The 19,018-nt window shown below is 42.0% G+C and overlaps 1 protein-coding gene across 1 annotated transcript in view; it reads right to left on the reverse strand.

Annotated features, from left to right (window-relative positions):
• The window catches only part of LOC125715929 (potassium voltage-gated channel subfamily H member 1-like), a 91,399-nt gene that overhangs the window by 72,264 nt on the left and 117 nt on the right, over positions 1-19,018 (reverse strand). The window contains exons 2-8 of the mRNA XM_048988012.1: positions 18,346-18,578; positions 13,217-13,340; positions 9,117-9,223; positions 8,822-8,950; positions 8,226-8,344; positions 6,792-7,184; positions 3,058-3,487 (exon numbers count right to left, since the gene is read on the reverse strand). Of these exons, the coding sequence (XP_048843969.1) occupies positions 3,058-3,487; positions 6,792-7,184; positions 8,226-8,344; positions 8,822-8,950; positions 9,117-9,223; positions 13,217-13,340; positions 18,346-18,418 (1,375 nt within the window). The 5' untranslated portion in view covers positions 18,419-18,578. The remainder of the gene's footprint in view (positions 1-3,057; positions 3,488-6,791; positions 7,185-8,225; positions 8,345-8,821; positions 8,951-9,116; positions 9,224-13,216; positions 13,341-18,345; positions 18,579-19,018) is intronic.

Raw genomic sequence — 19,018 nt, forward strand, 5'->3', positions numbered from 1 at the left:
TGCTGGTCATGTTCCAACTGAAGTTTTTTGACACTTCGGTCATCTGGTTCTGCTGGTCATGTTCCAACTGAAGTTTTTTGACTCTTCGGTCATCTGGTTCTGCTGGTCATGTTCCAACTGAAGTTTTTTGACACTTCGGTCATCTGGTTCTGCTGGTCATGTTCCAACTGAAGTTTTTTGACACTTCGGTCATCTGGTTCTGCTGGTCATGTTCCAACTGAAGTTTTTTGACACTTCGGTCATCTGGTTCTGCTGGTCATGTTCCAACTGAAGTTTTTTAACTCTTCAGTCATCTGGTTCTGCTGGTCATGTTCCAACTGAAGTTTTTTAACTCTTCAGTCATCTGGTTCGAAACAGAAACATGGTCGTCTGCATCCGCTTCAAGGTTCAATGACCTTCCCTTTCTGTACAACATTAGCCTACTGAGCTGTTATTCTTGTATTTGTGCCCCTCCTGTTAGCGTTAATAAATGTGACCATTCTCCCCTGACCTCTCTCCTTAACCTTTCTCATTTTTTGTGTATTGCACCTGCAATCACAGGAAAATTCCAGCAAGGTACATCTGAGATACTGGAACAAGCAAGTTAAGCACCGGCAATCAGTCTTCTTAGGTCAAGTGTCTCGCATGTTCCGATGGTTAATCAAATAACAAGTGGATGCCAAAAGCCTGTTTGCATGCTTTATCTGTTGAGTTGCAGTCAAGTGATTCCCTCTTTGCAGTAGCAGACTGGTTGCATTAATGATCAGTGTAACTCACAAAGTTGCTGTTGAGTGGCAAACAGCTGGACAGAACATAAAAACTACATTTGTCCCAGATCAGTTCAGTTATATGCCCCATGTTGCTCTCCATAAAGGGAAGGGCAAGCTTGGGGGTCACAGCAAAGCGGCAGCAACCTTGCAGTGTCCAGGGAGCTGGGGGTTAAGGGCCCCACAGCCACGGCTGGGCCTTTAAATCACAGGCACAGAGACTTAGCCCACCCAGCCACACAACACCCTCCTAAAGACAGAGACACTGAAAGTTTTTAGCCAACCCAGAGTGACTATAATAGAGCGACACACCTGCAAGTTCGGCCTGAACCATAAAGGAACACTAGCCCAGCTGGTTCCATGAGCAGACAGCACAGCATCAAACCAACACACAACAAGGGCACATGATGACTGTCAGGTCTGATGATCAACACTAATTTAGATAATATTAGTAACAAAGGAAAATGATGACTATCAGGTCTAATTGACGGTATTCTAGACTACTAAGGAAGCAAATATTATATGATATATAAAGATATAAGATAAAAAGGCTAAAGTTTCTCTCACATGATGGCAAGTTCATGTTCAGTCGCATGGCAGCAGTTGTCAGGTCACATGACCCGAGCTCCTGGCTGTGGACAGCCTACCTGAGAGAATCCCGGCACCTTCTACCGCTGCTGTCACCACACATGACTGTCTGCCCAAGGCCACTGCGGGCATTGCTACTTCAATATTAGCTTAAATGCTAGAACTCATGACCATAAGTGGAAATTAGCAGGAGAACATGTTAAAATAAATTTGAGAAAACACTTCTTTACACGGCGTGTAGTTAGAGTATGGAATAGTCTTCCTGTTAGTGTAGCTCAAGCTAAAACCCTGGGTTCCTTTAAATCAGAGCTAGATAAAATTTTTACTGTTCTGAGCTATTAGTAAAACTCTTCCCAAACAACCTTGATGGGCCGAATGTCCTCCTCTCGTTTGTAAATTTCTTATGATCTTATAAAGCAACTTCACCCTGCCTTACAAATGGTATGATCCTCATAAATCAACTTCACCCTGTATAACCAATGTTATAATCCTCACAAAGCAACTTCACCCCATAATACCAATGGCATGATCCTCACAAACCAACTTTACTCCTTATTCCAATGGTATGGTCCTCACAAAGCAACATCACCCTGCATTACTAATGGTATGGTCCTCACAAAGCAACTTCACCCCACATTTTCAATAGCAGGATCAGAGCCTGCATAGCCTTAACGTTTTATATGCTACGCTGTGAGAGTGGGACCATGAATAAGACAACCCTAAGGTAACAATAACAAAGCTAAATTGATGACAAACATCAGCACAAACACAGCAGGGCCACATTAAAAGCTCTCCAGTAAGGCTCTCTAGACAGAGTGAATCACAACAGCGCTTGGGCCACTGCACCACAGGAAGCGTGAGATCGTATCACAAAGGAATCACAGGCATGACAGTGTCAATGGCACACAGTGCTGACAGAGCACTGCCAAACCAACCCAGAGAAAAATGCTTTGTAAGGGTTACAGCTCCTGCAGTGGCCACTGATCTATGCCCTTCAGATAATTCGAATTTGCCATTCAGTCAAAGAAACAAATTGCCTTCCTTAAAAACAGCTTCTTGGGAAGGGATTTACTGTACCTGTCATCCTGAGCAGGAAAAGCAGATGGATGGATGGATGGATGGATGGACAGACGGATGGATGGATTCACTCTGTTTATAGTGTTTAAGGCCCAGTTGGTGCTACAAGGAGCATAAATTCGGTATGAACTGGCAGGGTGTGTGATTACGGAGGCCTGCCAGCAAGGTCACGAGTGCCCAGGACTTTCTGACAGCAGGACCCTGGAGCTCAGACCAGCAGAGACCCCGATAATTTAATGACTGAACAGAGCTGTAAGGGGGGGGGGGGGGGGGGGGGAGCTAGCAGCAAGTGCCTGGGTAGCAAGAGGATACTAACCACCACTGCAATACAACTGTAGGAAATCTGAAAACGCGCTTCAAATGGCCTTAACAGTTTAAGCGATTTGACAGGTGCCAGGTGAAGTCGGCTATATTCATGCACATATTAATCACACATATAAAACTTAGGTGGCCTCACATATACTGACAGACAACTATTTTTCTCCTTCGGTGATAATTTGGGGTGTTGTGTGTGGGTCTGGTTTTCCAGGACTTATTATTTTTGTTAAAAGATTGAACAATACATACAGGAGAGATCATCCGTGCCGCTTGATGACGACCATGTGATAACAGCCCATAGAAGCGTAAGCGGATGCTGATTACTCACATCCGATCATCATCATGGCCACTGCAAAGATCTTCTCGCCGTCGGTGGTTGGTGCGATGTTCCCGAATCCGATGCTGGTGAGGCTGGTCATGGTGAAGTAGAGGGAGGTGATGTAGACCGATTCCTTATCGGGTCCTCCCTCCCACTTGCCGGAGCCGGAGACGTTGAAGCGGTACGGTGTGCCCACGGTCTCGCCCAGCAGATAGAGCCAGCTGTCGATGCGCACTGTATTGGTGTCCTCGTCGATGACCTCGTAGTCGCCAATGCTGAACCAGATGCAGGCCAGCCAGTGGGCGGCCAGGCCGAACACGCACACCAGCAGCACCAGCACGGCAGCGCCATACTCGATGTAGTGGTCCAGTTTGCGGGCCACGCGACCCAGACGGAGCAGCCGGACCACCTTGAGGGAGCTGAACAGGCTACTGATTCCCTGGGGAGGGAGATTGGGGGGGAAAACACCGCTGACCCATGGCTCTATGGTTCACTACAACATTACATGTGGTGTGGAGCAGAATGGTGCAGTAGCAGCATGCTGGGCCCATAACCCAGAGGTCGGTGTCACAACCATCCTGTGCTAAAGCATCTCGTCATATGATGAAAATATTCTACAAAGCCTTTACTTCTTCCATAGGCCTTGCCAGAGCTTGGTTAACAGTTCCGCCCCCAAATAATGTCCAATGATAAATGAAGCTCATCTCCCTACTACAGTATGTTTTGAAGACACTTTCAACTGGGCTCTAAATCTACTAGAGGTAGATGGAAATCAACTGGAACTGCAGCACATATGAAAGAAAACTCTGCTCATTTTTAGAAGATGGAGAACATCTCCTGTGCTATGGATCTACCTTCAAGAACGCGACATCACATCAGTTTCTGGGCTGACAATCAGGTTCTTTTCCTGGTGGCTTCTCTCCTCTGGGTACAGAGAAACCCCAGCAGGGGTCCTACAAAGTGGGCCAGACTTCACTCATAGCAAGATTAGACTGCAATGCGATTTGAGGTGAGGTGATATCATTAGCTAGGGGCGACAAGGGATTCCACAAGGCTTGGGTTTCTATAATAGAGGATATAACTAGGGGTGGGGGGATGGGGGGGGGATCGATTCGGTTACAAATCGTGATTCTTTGAGGTGGCAATTTCTGTATCACCACGAGAGTTAAAAATCAATTTCTCATTATCAATCTAAACATACTTTGCTGTAATTATGTTGGTCACATTTGTTATTTGTAATACATTTGCCCAGCTGCACACGGCCCAATTTTGTTACGGGTCTGACATACGTGTGTTTGGCCCGGTGCTATTATGAATGAGTACGTGTGGGCAAAGGCAGCACCAGCATCATCTCAGGTAAAATCTGAAGTTTGGGCTAACTTTGGGTTCTATAGAGTAAGCAGACGCCTTGATGGGAGTACGACTATCTGTTTGGCCTCACGGTTTAGTGCAGCTTTGATACGGCAGGGAAACCGAATTTGTTTCGACATTCGTTTGTTTGAATTTTTTATTATGAAAACTGCAAACACAACATAGGAACAGCCAAATTTGTCTGTCGACATATCAGAATAGAAAACTGGTGGGGGAGGGATGACTGCAGAGGGGCTGAAGAGAGGTGGGGGCTTGGTATCAGTAACTTCTTGCCTATTTTGTGTGACTATGTGTAACTCACCACCATCTGCTAAACCCGGTCGCTAGCACGCCACTCACCCTGTGGTAAAAATCGAATGGAAATACCACGGTAATACCGTAACATCGCCCAAGCTAACACCCAACCCCTCCCAGTGAGGAAATGGGGCTCAAAATCAGCACAAAATAACCATGTTTGAAACAGGATGCTTGCTCAGAATGTATGGCCAGTTACAGTACACATCACCAACTAATGTGAAACTACGCACTCATTTCCAAATCTGTAGCAAGTCTTGGGCCCTATGCGGGCTGCCCTCGCACCCCCCACCCCCAACCCTGTACTAAATAACTAATCACAAGATCGATGCAAGGATGTATCCAATCCAGTTATTTACATCAATGCTCAGGTTTTTTAAAAGAATCTCTCTAAACTTCTTCACTGGAAGCAGATAACTGCTAAATGTCTTTCCATATCCTGTCAGTCAGCTTAATCAGATTGATAAAATCTCCCCAGTAATAGCTTGTTTAGGTGGTTGTCCAGCACTCCAAGGAAAATACAGTGTTGATTTTTGAGAGACGAAGGTTAGAGATGCCTGGTAATCGCAAAAGAAGACAATACATACAATAACATTAACAGTGAAACTAAGAACAAATTTTAAAGGATCAAGACTCCTGATTACAGAGGAGGTATTGCGGATATTTTAAGTGTTACAGCCTTTGGTAACCATGTAAAATTAAATTCGGCAAACAGGCTGAATGGTGTTAACTATGGGCAGCAAAACTAGCCAGGCATCTGCTGACAGACACAATTGCTTATAATAATTTGAAGTTCAAATTAACTTTTGAGATTAAAGTCTAAAAAACTTTTGAGAAATAAAGTCTAAAGCTATATGACAGAAACCTGTCAGTGGCTGAGCTGTCTGTAGGGTGACGACCTAATCCATGGCAGGAAGGACTATGAGCTAGAACAGGGTTTGTAAACTATCACTACAACCATTTCAGTTAAAAGGACCCAGTTTTCATTTAAACACAGAGATCCTGTGTGCTGATTGGTCAGTCTCCTATAATCATAGTCAATAATGTTAACATGAAAAAGCTGGATGACTCATAATCAAGAAATAAACCAAAAGCAGAACTGAACTAATTAGCCAAGCGCAGGCGCCTTTCAGTTTTAAAGCGGTTTATAAATCCTAAAGTAGCTAATAGTCTCCTCACTGACATGGATTATGTGGTCACCCTAGCTGTCTGTAGGAGGAGAATCGTGTTACATGTCAAAGCCATACAGATGCCTCACATTCAGCTGCTGTCTGGGTTCATTCCACATAAAATGAAGGCTCATATCTGCTAGGACATGGGCTTCCAAACCATACAACCCAAAACCACAAAATAACAGTGCCAGAGACACACGACCACCACTCAGTTTATATTATTGGTCTCCAACCTTCATTACAAGCTGATACTGTGTTGGTAGATTTATTGCAATTGAGCAGTTGCAGTTACAGTTAGACTTATTCTGCAAATCATCTCGCAACCCCCACTTTGGGAATCACTATGCTAGGAGAAGCTACCCATAGAATTGTCATGCCCTGCTTGTCCGATCCTCCTGTGTGCCACACCCCCTCGTTAACCTCGTGTGGAATCCCTGTGTTACCAGCTGTTCCGAGTCTTGTCTGATTCAGTTTCTGTATTTAAGCGCTTCCTTGTTAGTCTTTCCCCAGTCCTGTCATTGACGCTGCATGTTTCCAGTGTTTTATGTGGGATTGATTCCTAATAAATCTCTCATTCCCCGATTCTCCATCTCCCTGCTTCTGCTTCCCCGGACCATGTTGTGACAGAATTCTCAAACTTTTCTCAAAACTTCAAACTTTGAAAGTTTATTTCGACTTTTGTCCAGCTGAAACCTTTCAACTGACATAATAAATGATTAAAATCTTATAAATTATGGTTGTTGAATTGAAATCAGAAATGTTTGTATTTATGGATCTTCAAAAAAAAGCTTAATCCCTGGTATGAAGCATAATCTAGGGGCTCAAACAAATAACATTGTGGCTGGCACCATGAGTGAGGGTGGTAGTGACCAAGGAAGTGCAATAAATCCAGGAATGGGGACTCACCTCATCTACATTCTCAAAGGCGTTGATGACATCGTAGGGTAGACATGACAGCAGGTCAATGACAAACCAGGTCTTAACATAATTCATCCGGATGAGTTTAGGGTCCGATATCACCTCCCCTGCAGGCCCCACAAAGGTGGTGTGGAAATTGAGCACAATGTCCACCAGAAATATCACATCCACAATGCTGTCCACCACCAGCCAGGTCACGTTGTTCTGTTTGGTTTTGAAGGAGACGTTATAGGGCACCATGATGGCAGTGTAGAAGGTGAGGATGAGGATAACCCAGTCCCAGGTGGTCTTGAACGTGCAGTAGTGCAGGATTATGTGAGGGGGGGTCTTTGGTGTTTCTTGCTTGTACTGTGGGAGGATGTCTGACCCAAGCTGCAACACCTGTGGGAATGAGAACATGAAAGGAACTCTAGCCCCATTCTCACAACCTCTGTGTGGCTTTAATCAACCAAAAGGAGATGTCTTGGGCTTTATTCAGGCTGTGCCCCAGCCATGTGACCCTGTGCTGAATTAGTGGCTGAAAGATGGATGGATGGATGAATGGATGGATGGATAACAACCAGTAGACCTTATAAAAGGTTTTCTTTTTCTCTGTAAGCAGCAGCTAAACTTCTTAGCAACTTTTAAATTTGTGAGAGCAGTCATGAGTGATGTATTCATGTTTGACCACAACCTTGCCTTTTCATCTTAACTTTATTGGTTTTCATATAATAATGATTTTGGTAAGAACTAAATACTATTGACTCTAAAATCTTGGTCCAAAACTAGGGCTGCTTGATTATAGCAGAAATCATAATAAGGATTATTTGGGTCAAATGACTGGTATTTGACTTTGGAAGTATCATGTATTTATTGAACTTTTAAAAAGTTGCATTAACAGTGGATTTCTTTGAACTCTAAATATAATTCAACTGAGAAACAAATGAAAAGGGGCTGGAAAGGCGTGGATTTAAAGACAAAACATGCACAATCGTTTTATCGACATGCACAATCGTTTTATCTAGATTGTTTTGTTTTGATAATTATAGGAAGCCAAAATCACAACTGAAATAAAAATTCGATTAACTGCCCAGCCCTATCTAAAATTAATTCAAGCTTAGCGTTACTGCATGAATAATCATCCCATATTACATTTCAGTATATTTTTATTGATATCTTCCATGACGACTTAATATGATAAACAAACAAGCATTTTTTTTTTTTATCTCATCTGCCGAGGAGCCACACAACATTGACGACCCTGTAAACAATTGGCCCAGTCAGCAGAATCCAAACATCATCTCCTTTCCGCTGTATCTGGAGAAGTTCCAGAAGAGCCCATCAACACAGTGTGTGAGGTCGGACGAGATAAACAACGGGGTGGGATTGTTTGAGCGATATTCCGGAGATAGAGAGATAGACGGAGGATAAACATGTGCCTACCTCAGCGAGGCGTGAATGCTTGTGCACATTCTCGCCCCTCTGGACAGCGGGGGCCAGCTGCTGTAGGACCCCCCGGCTGCTCGTCAGGGCTCGGGTAAGGCGGGCTAGCTTGCCCCACCCTTAGCAGAAACAAACAGCCATATTAACTTGGAAGTTTAAATGATTCTTATGCTAAGATCAACTAGGCCAACTCAAAATAACTCAAAGTGAGAGTCATTACGGTACATGTGTGTGGAATAACAGAATCATCCATGCAAAGTAACAAAGGACGATAACCCATCCAAGAAGCATCCCTAATGATTTAATGAACTTAATATTTATGCATAGAAAGGCCAATAATGAGTAGAGTGCAAAATTAGGTGTCCCTGATATTCTGTTCACTCAGAGTATACTCTAACACAGCAAAGAAAACTGTCTGAATTCTGAGTACATGTACACTGCTTTCAATCAGATGTTCTGTAATGGGAATTTATAATTAAACTGGGCCTAGAGGTATTTCACATTGCATTTTTGTAACGCTTGTTCAAATAAGGATAAACAATGGATGACAAACAGCTCCCGGGAAGTTCCTTTGTGTGTTAGTGTCCCAGACCAACCTTTAGATAAATCATCCTCGATAGGCTGCTTGAAGGCTGTGATGTCACTGAAGGTGCACAGGAATAGTACCACTTTGTCCTGTTCATTCTTTATGGGGGCAATTTTGACGAAGAACCACACTGGCATCCCTGCAGAAAACGAACGTGAGAATAACATGGGTAATGATATTGTGGCTATTCAGCCCATAAAAGTACCAAAATTTGAAATGACATTTAAATTATAGTTAAATTAAGTAATAATGTTGCGGGAATCAAATCATCTTGGTTACTTTTTCTTTAGGAATTGGTGACTTACGGTTCTTCTTGTACATAAGAATCTCAAATGAATTTGTCTCATAGTTTTCAAAGGTTTGTTGGACTTTCTCGCACGTTTCCTTGTCGGTGAGTTCCCCGTGCATGAAGCTGGAAAACACATAAAGGGGAGATGATGACACAATGCGTGTCATAGCACGGGTTAGAAAAAAAACACATAAATTCTCATTGCAAATCCGAGGTACGTTTTTCAGGCAACATTTACAGAAAGAAGCATGTGTCATTAAGACAAATGTAGCGCAACGACACACATTATGACTGTGAAAAAGAGGAATCTGCTATTTTTGTTAACAGTTTTATAGGGTCTAAGTGAGTATTTACACAGATACACCTACAACCATGTGTGTAAATTATGAGGGGATGAGGGGTTGTAACCCCCCCCAGTAATCAAAACCAGTCAATACACCCCCCTAGACCCCCTTAAATGGGTGGAGATCTCAACCCCCCCCCCCCCCCCCCCGCCCACAATGTTCGACCCATAGTAGTACCCTCGCCTACATTTACATATCAAGACAGTTACTGATGAGGCCCCAGAAACAGCATGCAGCACAGCGTAGAAATTTCACAATAGCATGACAGAAAAGGTCTTCTTATATCTCTGATTTTCAGATGTGCAGCTCTTCTATACCTCTCTTCTCTAGTTTTTTTTTTTTTGCTTCTGGTAATTTTCACAAGTACTGAAGCCTTCTCATTGCTGTCTTCTCTCACCTCACTTTCTGCATTGTTACCTTCCAAACTTCAGACTTCAAAAACGGTGGTCTGTTAAATGCAGTGTTAAGAGCCTTTGTTCATTTCTAACGTTCAGGCCATAATTTCTCATCTATATGCCCCTCATCCATCAACTCGATGACCTACATCTATCGCCATTTCTGATCTGCTGCTGTGGACGGCTTCACTTTTTCGCTTCTAGCTCCGAAGCCTTGGAAACATCTGCCCACTTTTAAAAGGTCTGCAGTTTACATGCATAAATGCACACTCATGCACACCTCCTGATAATCACGTGCTGTGTGCAGACTGCAGCTGAGCATTAAACTTAAAAAAAAAAATAGAAAATAAAGTGCGAGATGCGAAAGGTGCAGCAGAACTTATTCATAGAAGCTATTTTAAAGGGAATTTTCATTTGTCTTTCAGTATTAGGTTCCAAAGCATGATTTTTATGACTTCTCTCGCATGCTAATTCATTTGCATATTTTAAGGTTATCAAATTATTGCGATTATTTTTGCCCCCGTCCTGTGTCAGGTTCTTTCCCATTTCCTGTCTTTGTGCCTGTTCTGTCTGTCCGTCTTGTTCCCGGTCTCTCGTTGATGGTTTTGGGTTTTGTTTTTCAGGTCCTGTTTTGCCTCGTCCCGTCCGTCGCCCCCTTCCTTGGCGCGCCCGGAGAAGCGCGCCTTTGGGGGGGGGTTCTGTCATGCCCGGCTCGTCTGCTCCCCCTGTGTGCCACGCCCCCTGATTACCCACGTGTTTTCTCCCGATTGTACCCAGCTGTGTCTAGTTAATTTGCTCAGTCCTGTGTATTTCTGTCCGTGTCTTACCATGAGTCCATTGTCTGTCATTGATGTTAGTCGATGTTCGTACCTGTCTTCCTAATTTAACTCCCGTTTTGCCCCGTCTTCTGCCTTCCTGCTTCCCCGCACGATCGCCTGCCTGCTCGTACCCGATCGTGACAGCATTCACATTGTATTATGTATTATATGTTACCTACAGATAATTTAAAGTATACAGAAGAATGTCCAAACATTTAAATTTTAAATTAATTAAATTTAATGCTAATATTATGCCAATTTATACAATGGATTTGAGCATCCACAGATTTTAGCATCCGGGAGGGATCCTGGAACTAATCCTGGATACCAGGACATGACTGTAGTAATATCCATCAAATACTTTTTGGTTTATCACATTCAAAAGGCTAAGTGTTATCTGCAGTCACCCTTCCCTTTGCTGCCATTAAGCAGCTTTGCTTTCTGATTTGCCTCAAAACTGAATAAGCTCCAGTTCATCAGCCCTACAATGCCTCTATAAAGTTTGAAAAAGATCAGTCAAATACTTTTTGAGTTATAGTCTTAACAAGAAAGTGTCCATGGTGGTGGACAGGTCCCAAAACCATATGTATTTCCATATGCAGGGAATTCAATAAAACAAGCCAAAGTTACCTGCACAGACTACTCAAAATCACAGAAAGAACCCTAGGAGACTCAGAAATATATGATTTAGAATGCAATACGAGTCAAGTGAGGTCAATCCCCCGGAGAAGCAGAAGGAGAAAGAGCTAATGACTGAGTAGATGTGAGCATAAACCCCTTTTTAAATACTATATGACACTCCAAGCATTAAAATGAGGTAAATTCCAGCACTGGCTGCCTCATTGATAAAGACAGATTATCGTAATGTGACAGCTACAGTATATCCCAAGATTAGCACCGAGCTCCCCAGAAAGAACAGTTTCATCTGTTATTTTTCTGGCAGATGGATGTTTTTGTAACCTTCGGTTAGAAATCATTCCATTGTAAATAGTCTGAGTTACCAAAGTCTCTAATCAGATTGTTCATTGTAAAAACCTCTTGAAATAATCTGTCAACAAAAATAATGGATAACCCCAGCTGAAGCCCAAACATTGACATTTTTTTTTTACATATCCACTAAGTCACTCCAAATTTATTTCCATTCTTTTATATTTGATTATGATTTTACCTTTAGAGACAATTGTGTGCAGGCAGAAAAAAATGTTATATTGGCATTTCCCATAATTAAAAAAAAACAGGTTGCTTCCCTTTGGAACAGTTATACTAAAAATTAGCACATGGTACCACAATGCTGGACTAATTCCAACCAGGGGTGGATTTAAGGGATACTCCCCTTAAAGCTGAATTCAGAAACATTCAAACGTTCTTTCACTGTACTATTGGTTCTAGTTCCTGCCATCTTCAGCGAAATAAAAGGCTTGTGTAAATTGGAGAGTCAGAACTATTATAGACACAGAAGCACACGTCCAACCGCGTCAGACCAAAAGGCATCGGTTGGTTTTAATAGAGTGTGCAGCAATCAATGATACATCAAAGCATTACATTTTAACATAATTCATGCAAACATCGGAAGTGTGAAAGGCTAAGTGCCATTGACATGGCGCATTTGCATAGCCTACTGCAATATTCCTTTTATTTTATGGGAAAGACTGGAGTGGCTTATGGACGAGAGGAGGGGGGGTGGAACTGAGCGCTCCCTCCAGTTTGACGGTGCAGGAAATGGAGAGCCCTTCTCACAGAAAGCGGATGGCTGTGTTTCCACATCATGCTACTCCTCACCATATTATCGTAATAATAAAGGACTTTTAAAAGCCATTGACAGCCAAATGGTCTCTACCATACCCAAGCACGTTCGACCCCCAAAGTCCAGTTCGTTTAACTGGAGTGAACCGTGAATCATGCTTGGGGTGCTATAGCTGAGCCCAGACAAGGTTCTGTGGGATTCAGGCACTGTATCCACCTACAGTAGTGGGATCGCTAATCGTGGCCGAACACGGAACTCAGACATGACGTTAATGACGCGGCTGGCCACTTATCGAACATGGCAGCAAAGAGATCGCTTTGGTCTATGGCAGAGGTGCAGTGTTTGCTGGGAATTTGGACTGATAAGATTATTCAGGAACAACTGGACTCAACACCCAAAAACACATATTTGATAAAACACTGGATCATCTTTGTAAAATTCTTCTTATACATACAGCTGAATTAAATGAAAATCACTGCATTGCATACTCGATAAATGTATTAGAAGGCCATGTGTCACTGTGCCCAGAACGACTCCAAATAAGCCACAAAATAAGGACATTAATCATGAACTCCACTGTGCTGTGCGATACCACTTTCCTTCCTATGTTTTCTTTAACGCAAAAAGTCGCACAGTGATGATGAAAGCATGCTCGGGCTCGGATCATTAAACATAATATGAGCACAGACGAGCGGGGGAATGGGGAGAGGGACAACCATGCCTGAAAACGGAACAAGGCAACTGGGGCGAGCATGAGTATGCCCTGAACTGATGCAAAGTGGACTGGGTGGGGGCAGCCCAACGACGGCGGCTACCTGCACGTGCTGCTCTTCTGCATGACCTCAGCCCGGTGGTAGCCGGCCAGCTTGCAGAAGCCATCGTTGCTGTACACGATGGGCCAGTCCACAATCTGGGCATTCCCCAGAACAAAGTTGGTGTCTGTTGAAATGACACAAAAAAGGGAAAAGATTTATAGACTCACCATCTACTAAGACGTTCTTATTTTATTGGTTTAAAAAACAGAAATTCCACAGGCCATATTTTGCTAAGAAATTTTGACAATTAAACCAAACAGCAAGGAAAATTCTTGCCAAAAGGGTTGATTTTGTTTATGGCCATCAATCAAATGGCTATCATACAGTAAAATAAGCAGGGGTGGACAGTTCAGGTCTAGAAAATATTAGTCCAGACCAAGATTTTGTTTCAACCAACCAGGTCAGTCATAGTACTCAACTGGTTGGTTTAAACAAAATCTTGATCTGGAGTTTAATTTCTGCATCTGAACTTTCCGCCTCTGAAGATAAGGTACACATGTGGCCTTTGGCTGATGAATCTATTATTGGACGTCTATACCTAAGGCCCTTTAAAGAATAAGAAACTCGGAGAACGTGAACAGGTGGGAGGCGTCCAAGTGCGTCCACGATGCAGATTCTGATTGATTAATATGCAAATGAACACATGTTTTTCTAACAAAGCATTCAAAATCCCAGAAGGAAAGCATGCAAATTTACACAGGACACAGGACACAGGACAGTGATTCATCAAGGTTACGAGTGGCTGTGTCATGTAGTGGAGAAGGCAGATGGCCGTTTCTGCTGCTCCGTGGCAGGCTCTCTTCCAAGCTGAACACGAATAGAACCAGCAGAGGACTCTGGCCAGAGACAAAATCCACACAGCAGACTTGGTGCCTCCACCGAAAACAGACTATCTGAGCAGCATGAGTGGAACTCCTAGTTATCATTGCCCAGGGCTAAAAGAGTTTCGTATTTTAATGACTCTATTAGTATTATCTGCTTTATATAAATATTATTTTCAAGAGTAATTTAGAAGTGATTTCCTTTTTTAAATTGCTCAGACAAAATTAATGATTTCTCCATATTGGCAAATTTCTAATGTACTCCAAAACGTTTGTAGAAAAGGTTAATATTGCCGTTGAGAGTGAAGTCTCCTTCATTCGTATTATTTTACAGACTTCCCTTTTTCTGGCCTGACATTTCATGCGAGGATCACAGCGCTTCTCTCAGCTGACTGCTGAGCTCATACTAAATAGCTTTGGACACAGACACAGTTTGGTTATGAGAAAATGGACGTTATTATATGTCTGGCTGATTAGATGATGACTTCAAAATGCCATATTTATCACAAATGACAAAAGATAATAAACAAAAAAATCAACAGATATTACACATAATAGCTTACTAAAAGCTGTTTGAAAAGTAATACAACTTCCTATATTTCACTTTGCCCTTTTGTCAGGCTATAAATTTACAGTAGAGAGTACCGTGAAGGACCCAACAGCTCCAAGCATGTGACCCCACATCCTACTGCTGCCACCCAGAGCAGTAGCAGGATCTTGGAGAGACTCAGCATGTTAAACGTTAGATAACTGAAGGCAGAGACAGCAGGTGAGACTACATGGAAATGTCACTTAAGAAAGGCATTTGTGCCGCTGACAGCGGTTACAAACAAAACAGCAGATACACATGGGCACAGCAGTTATTTTAAAGGCATTTTAAAAAGGGTCATTTAAACCAAACAGAAGACTTTTTTTTACTTTAATTGTCAATTTTTTATCTGCATTTTCACAATTAACTTGCAATGTTGTGGGCCACAATGTGAATCACTGGGTTGCACTGTGGCCTCAAGACTCCAATGTAGCACATTACATTCTTGCTGTTAGGCTCTGAATGTGCCAGGTCTGTATGTGTTTATGTAGGTGGAGTTTCTGAATTGCTCAAAGTAAGTGAATTTGAATGAATGAATGAATGAATACCTTTATAGTCACTGCACAATGTACAACTGAGTTGGAAGCAATGTTGGGCATTTCAGGTCCAGAAGCTGCAGATCCAGGCCAAGATTTTGTTTCTACCAACCAGTTGAGTCTCTGACTGTGACACTTTAGGCTCAACAGGGTGGTAGAATCAAAATCTTGGTCTGGATTTGTAGCTTCTGGGCCTGAAATGCTCAGTACTGCTTAGAAGATTATTCTTGTCAATGCAAGGAGGAAAAAGGAAAAGACAAGAAGGTTATAAAATACAGAAACAAATAAGATGCTGTGCTCTCCAGGGTGTCTCCTGCCTAGTGGAGGATGCCCCCCCCCTTTGAGTCTGGTGCCTCCCAAGGTTTCTTCCTGAGGGAGTTTTCCTTGGCACTGTCACCTCTGGCTTGGTCTCTGGGGGCTTTGAGCAGGGATGCTGTAAAGCGCTTTGAGACAGTGTAATGTTGTGAAAATGTGCTATACAAACAAAACTGAATTGAACTGAACAGTGGCCACTGCTTCATGTGATAGACTCTAGGCTGAATGCAACCCCATACAGCACTTATGATGTTATATGTTTATATATAATATGCTACACACACATCAGATACAGATATCTTTACTTATTGATATCTTATGGAATGGAGCCCTGATGTATACACACTGACAAAATACAAAGATTTGCACAGCAGATGCATTTATCCAAAGAGATATATGTGTATGTATATATGCATTTTTTTCTTTATTTTGAGAAAGCAGGCTCAGACGGTTAAAGGTGCAACTAAGGGATTCCAGTCTTGCTCAAAGGCCCAACACTGAGATCTCTTGATCAATTATGGAATTTGAACTGACAACCTTATGGTTACAAACACATGGCATCCTATCCTATCCCACTGAGCTACATATCACTACTGCGAATGGCAAAATACAGGTGGAGGCAGCTTGGTGTAAACTTTGCTTTGCTATCCAAAATGGGAAGGAGACCATAACAAGCAAAGCAGAACCAGAGAAGAACAGCAGCTTTGCTTGTGATTTATAATATGCCGTAAGCTTGCACTGTCTCCGGTTAGCTCTACTTACTGGCCTTTTGACCTCACGTCCAAAACTGAAAAGGATCCAGTGATTACTCACTGTTTCATGCATAAAGGCACTGTATTACATGTTACATTAAGAAGAGAAATTGCAGTCACTGCAGTCCTGCTGCACTGCCATTTTGTGGTGGTGAATGGCGGGAACCACAGACGCTGCCCCTCTGCATTTGACATGTTCTCGTTCTTTAACGTCCCACAATGTGTCTGACAGACAGAAGAGCAGCATGTTTTGGGCAACTTTCAGCCAGCCAAAGTACTGTTAACCATTCCCATGTGTAATGGAGTAAGGGAACTGATTACGGTGAAGGTGAAACTTGCTGTTCATCAAATTGTCTGTATTTCCTTGAGACGACCATGTAGGTGCATGCGAATTTCTGCAGAAGTTAAGTGCAAAAGGCACACGACAAAAACAACTTACAAATATCATGGTTTTTTAACTGACACGGAGAATGTTCAGGATGTAAGGAGATGCTCTAGGTTGTCTCCTGCATATCGGAACAATAATACTTCCTGTTATGTCATATTGTGCATATAAACAGAATATTTTTTAAAAAACATCCCCTTTTTTCCAATAAGAAAATGTCCTACTCGTACTGTAGCATGTTTCATCTCTTTTTTTTGAGTGCGCTATCAATAAGGTACAGCTTTAAGTGTCAAACATTTTTACAGAAAAAAATCATCCAATAACCAAGATGTATCATAATGAGTCAGTCAACTGAACATTTACTCAAAAGAACAGATTATCCTCCAAAGACTGTCAGCATCAACTGTTTGCATGAGACAATGTGTGTGAGTGAGGCACTCCAGTGTTTACTGACGTCAGTCTAAAGCAAATATGCTTTTTCTGCCCTAGGTGATAGGCAGTACTAGACCTCAAACACATTTAAATATACAGCTGCCACCAACTGGATCAGGTTAATAACTGCATTATTACAGTGAAATAATTCCTTATGCCCAACATATTACAATAACAGGTGTGTTCATAACTGTAGTTTTAGATGTCTGTCAAAAATTCTCAGCGCAACAAAACATAATAAAAATGTACAAACTCATATACAGAATTGTTCTTTAAAATCACAGATAACTATTCCAAGAATGTCATAAGTACATTAAAATTTCACAACATGACAAGCAGTTAATAATTCAAACCAACTTAAGCAATCTGTCTGAATAAAAAAATATATTATTTAGTTTTAGCTCAACCGTGTTTTTGAGGGAAACCCTCTAAGTACGGTTTTAACCTCAGACAGACAGATAACTGTAACTGTCACTATAAACTTTTATATAGAAGTCGAGCCATTCGGTTACAGACTGCCAGTTAAAATGAAGGATTATCACGTTGAGATACGGTGAGACCTTCTATTTGAAAAGAACTGTTTAAAAAATCTAATTATTCCTCCAACACAGGTGATATGTATGTGATAACTGCTCTTAATACACCATCTGTATGTATTTGGCAAATTTAAAACATCGCGGTTGGTTAATATGAAGTTTTCCTGTTACTGATATATGCATTATTTGGACTGTGTACATCTCTTGTAAATGATCCAGTTATCCATAAAATAACAACGAGGAAATATTTAAGAAATTACACTTTTTAAGCACATTACAAGCACGTTCGCAAAATGTGAAGTAGAGACCTGGGAAAACAGAAAAAATACCTAAATGTTTAGGGAACACATCGTTAATAAACACATGGCGAAAATGGCTGTTTACAATATAACACCATGAATACCAGTGACAGTACCTGGTGCCCACCATGTCAGGTAACTGTTATTGTATAATATGAAAGTTAACTGTATGATACCATTGACATTTATTCCCTGCAGTGTAAGCAACTCTTCCTAACAATCTTGTTCAATGCATCAGTGAGCGATATTTCAATGTAATAATGATGTTATTGAATTGTTTTGTGAGACCTTACACTGCGATAAATTAAATATGCATTTTGCATTTTCTACCATTCATTTTGTTGGTGCAGATGAGCATGCATGTAGTCCGTACGCGAATCGATTAAAAAAACTATATTATTAATCACTGCTGTAATAATTAATAATTTATAGCGGATGCTTATAAGGTATGTGTTCATTCTTACCGTTTGATCGTCTTACAATGTTCTCTAGAAAAGTATTCTGTGGAGCCACCAGTCCTCTCCGCCCTCCTGCCATCCCGACCGGCTCATTCAGTACGTGTGCAAAGTGTCTGAATTGTCCGGATGGTCCCTAAAACTATCCGCAGGGCGCTGCTTCATGGTCTCCGTTCAAAGTGGGACTCGGATGTGAGCCTCTCGCCTCCGGGATCCTAGATCAGCCCAAGACCCAACTCCCCCTGTCGAAGAAAAGTGGAAACAAGCGAAGGTTGATAAGTCCCTTGATTTTCTGGTTGGGTGGCGAACTGGATCCGATGCCTGCTTTTCGCACATGAATGGGGCTTGGTGTCCATCAGCTGGCAGAAAGCATGAAGTGCAAGCAAAAAATGGAATAAACGTGCTATATTTACCAGCAATACAATACAAAACATGATTTATTTGGACCAAAAGGAAATTTCTGGATTGGAGGAAATGAATAAACAAAAATAAACTCTCCTGATAATGCCTGGACAAGTGTATGAACAATCGTACTCCCTTGCTGGATTTTATAATAGTTAGATTATACGCCATAGGCATCGCCGCCATTAAATCTGAGGGGGACGTGTCCCCCTCACATTTCATAATTATTCGTTTGGACCCCCCCCCACATTTAACATAAAATATTAGTTTTATGCCAGTG

This window comes from Brienomyrus brachyistius, chromosome 20, assembly GCF_023856365.1.
Source record: "Brienomyrus brachyistius isolate T26 chromosome 20, BBRACH_0.4, whole genome shotgun sequence".
In the NCBI taxonomy this organism is placed as follows: domain Eukaryota; kingdom Metazoa; phylum Chordata; class Actinopteri; order Osteoglossiformes; family Mormyridae; genus Brienomyrus; species Brienomyrus brachyistius.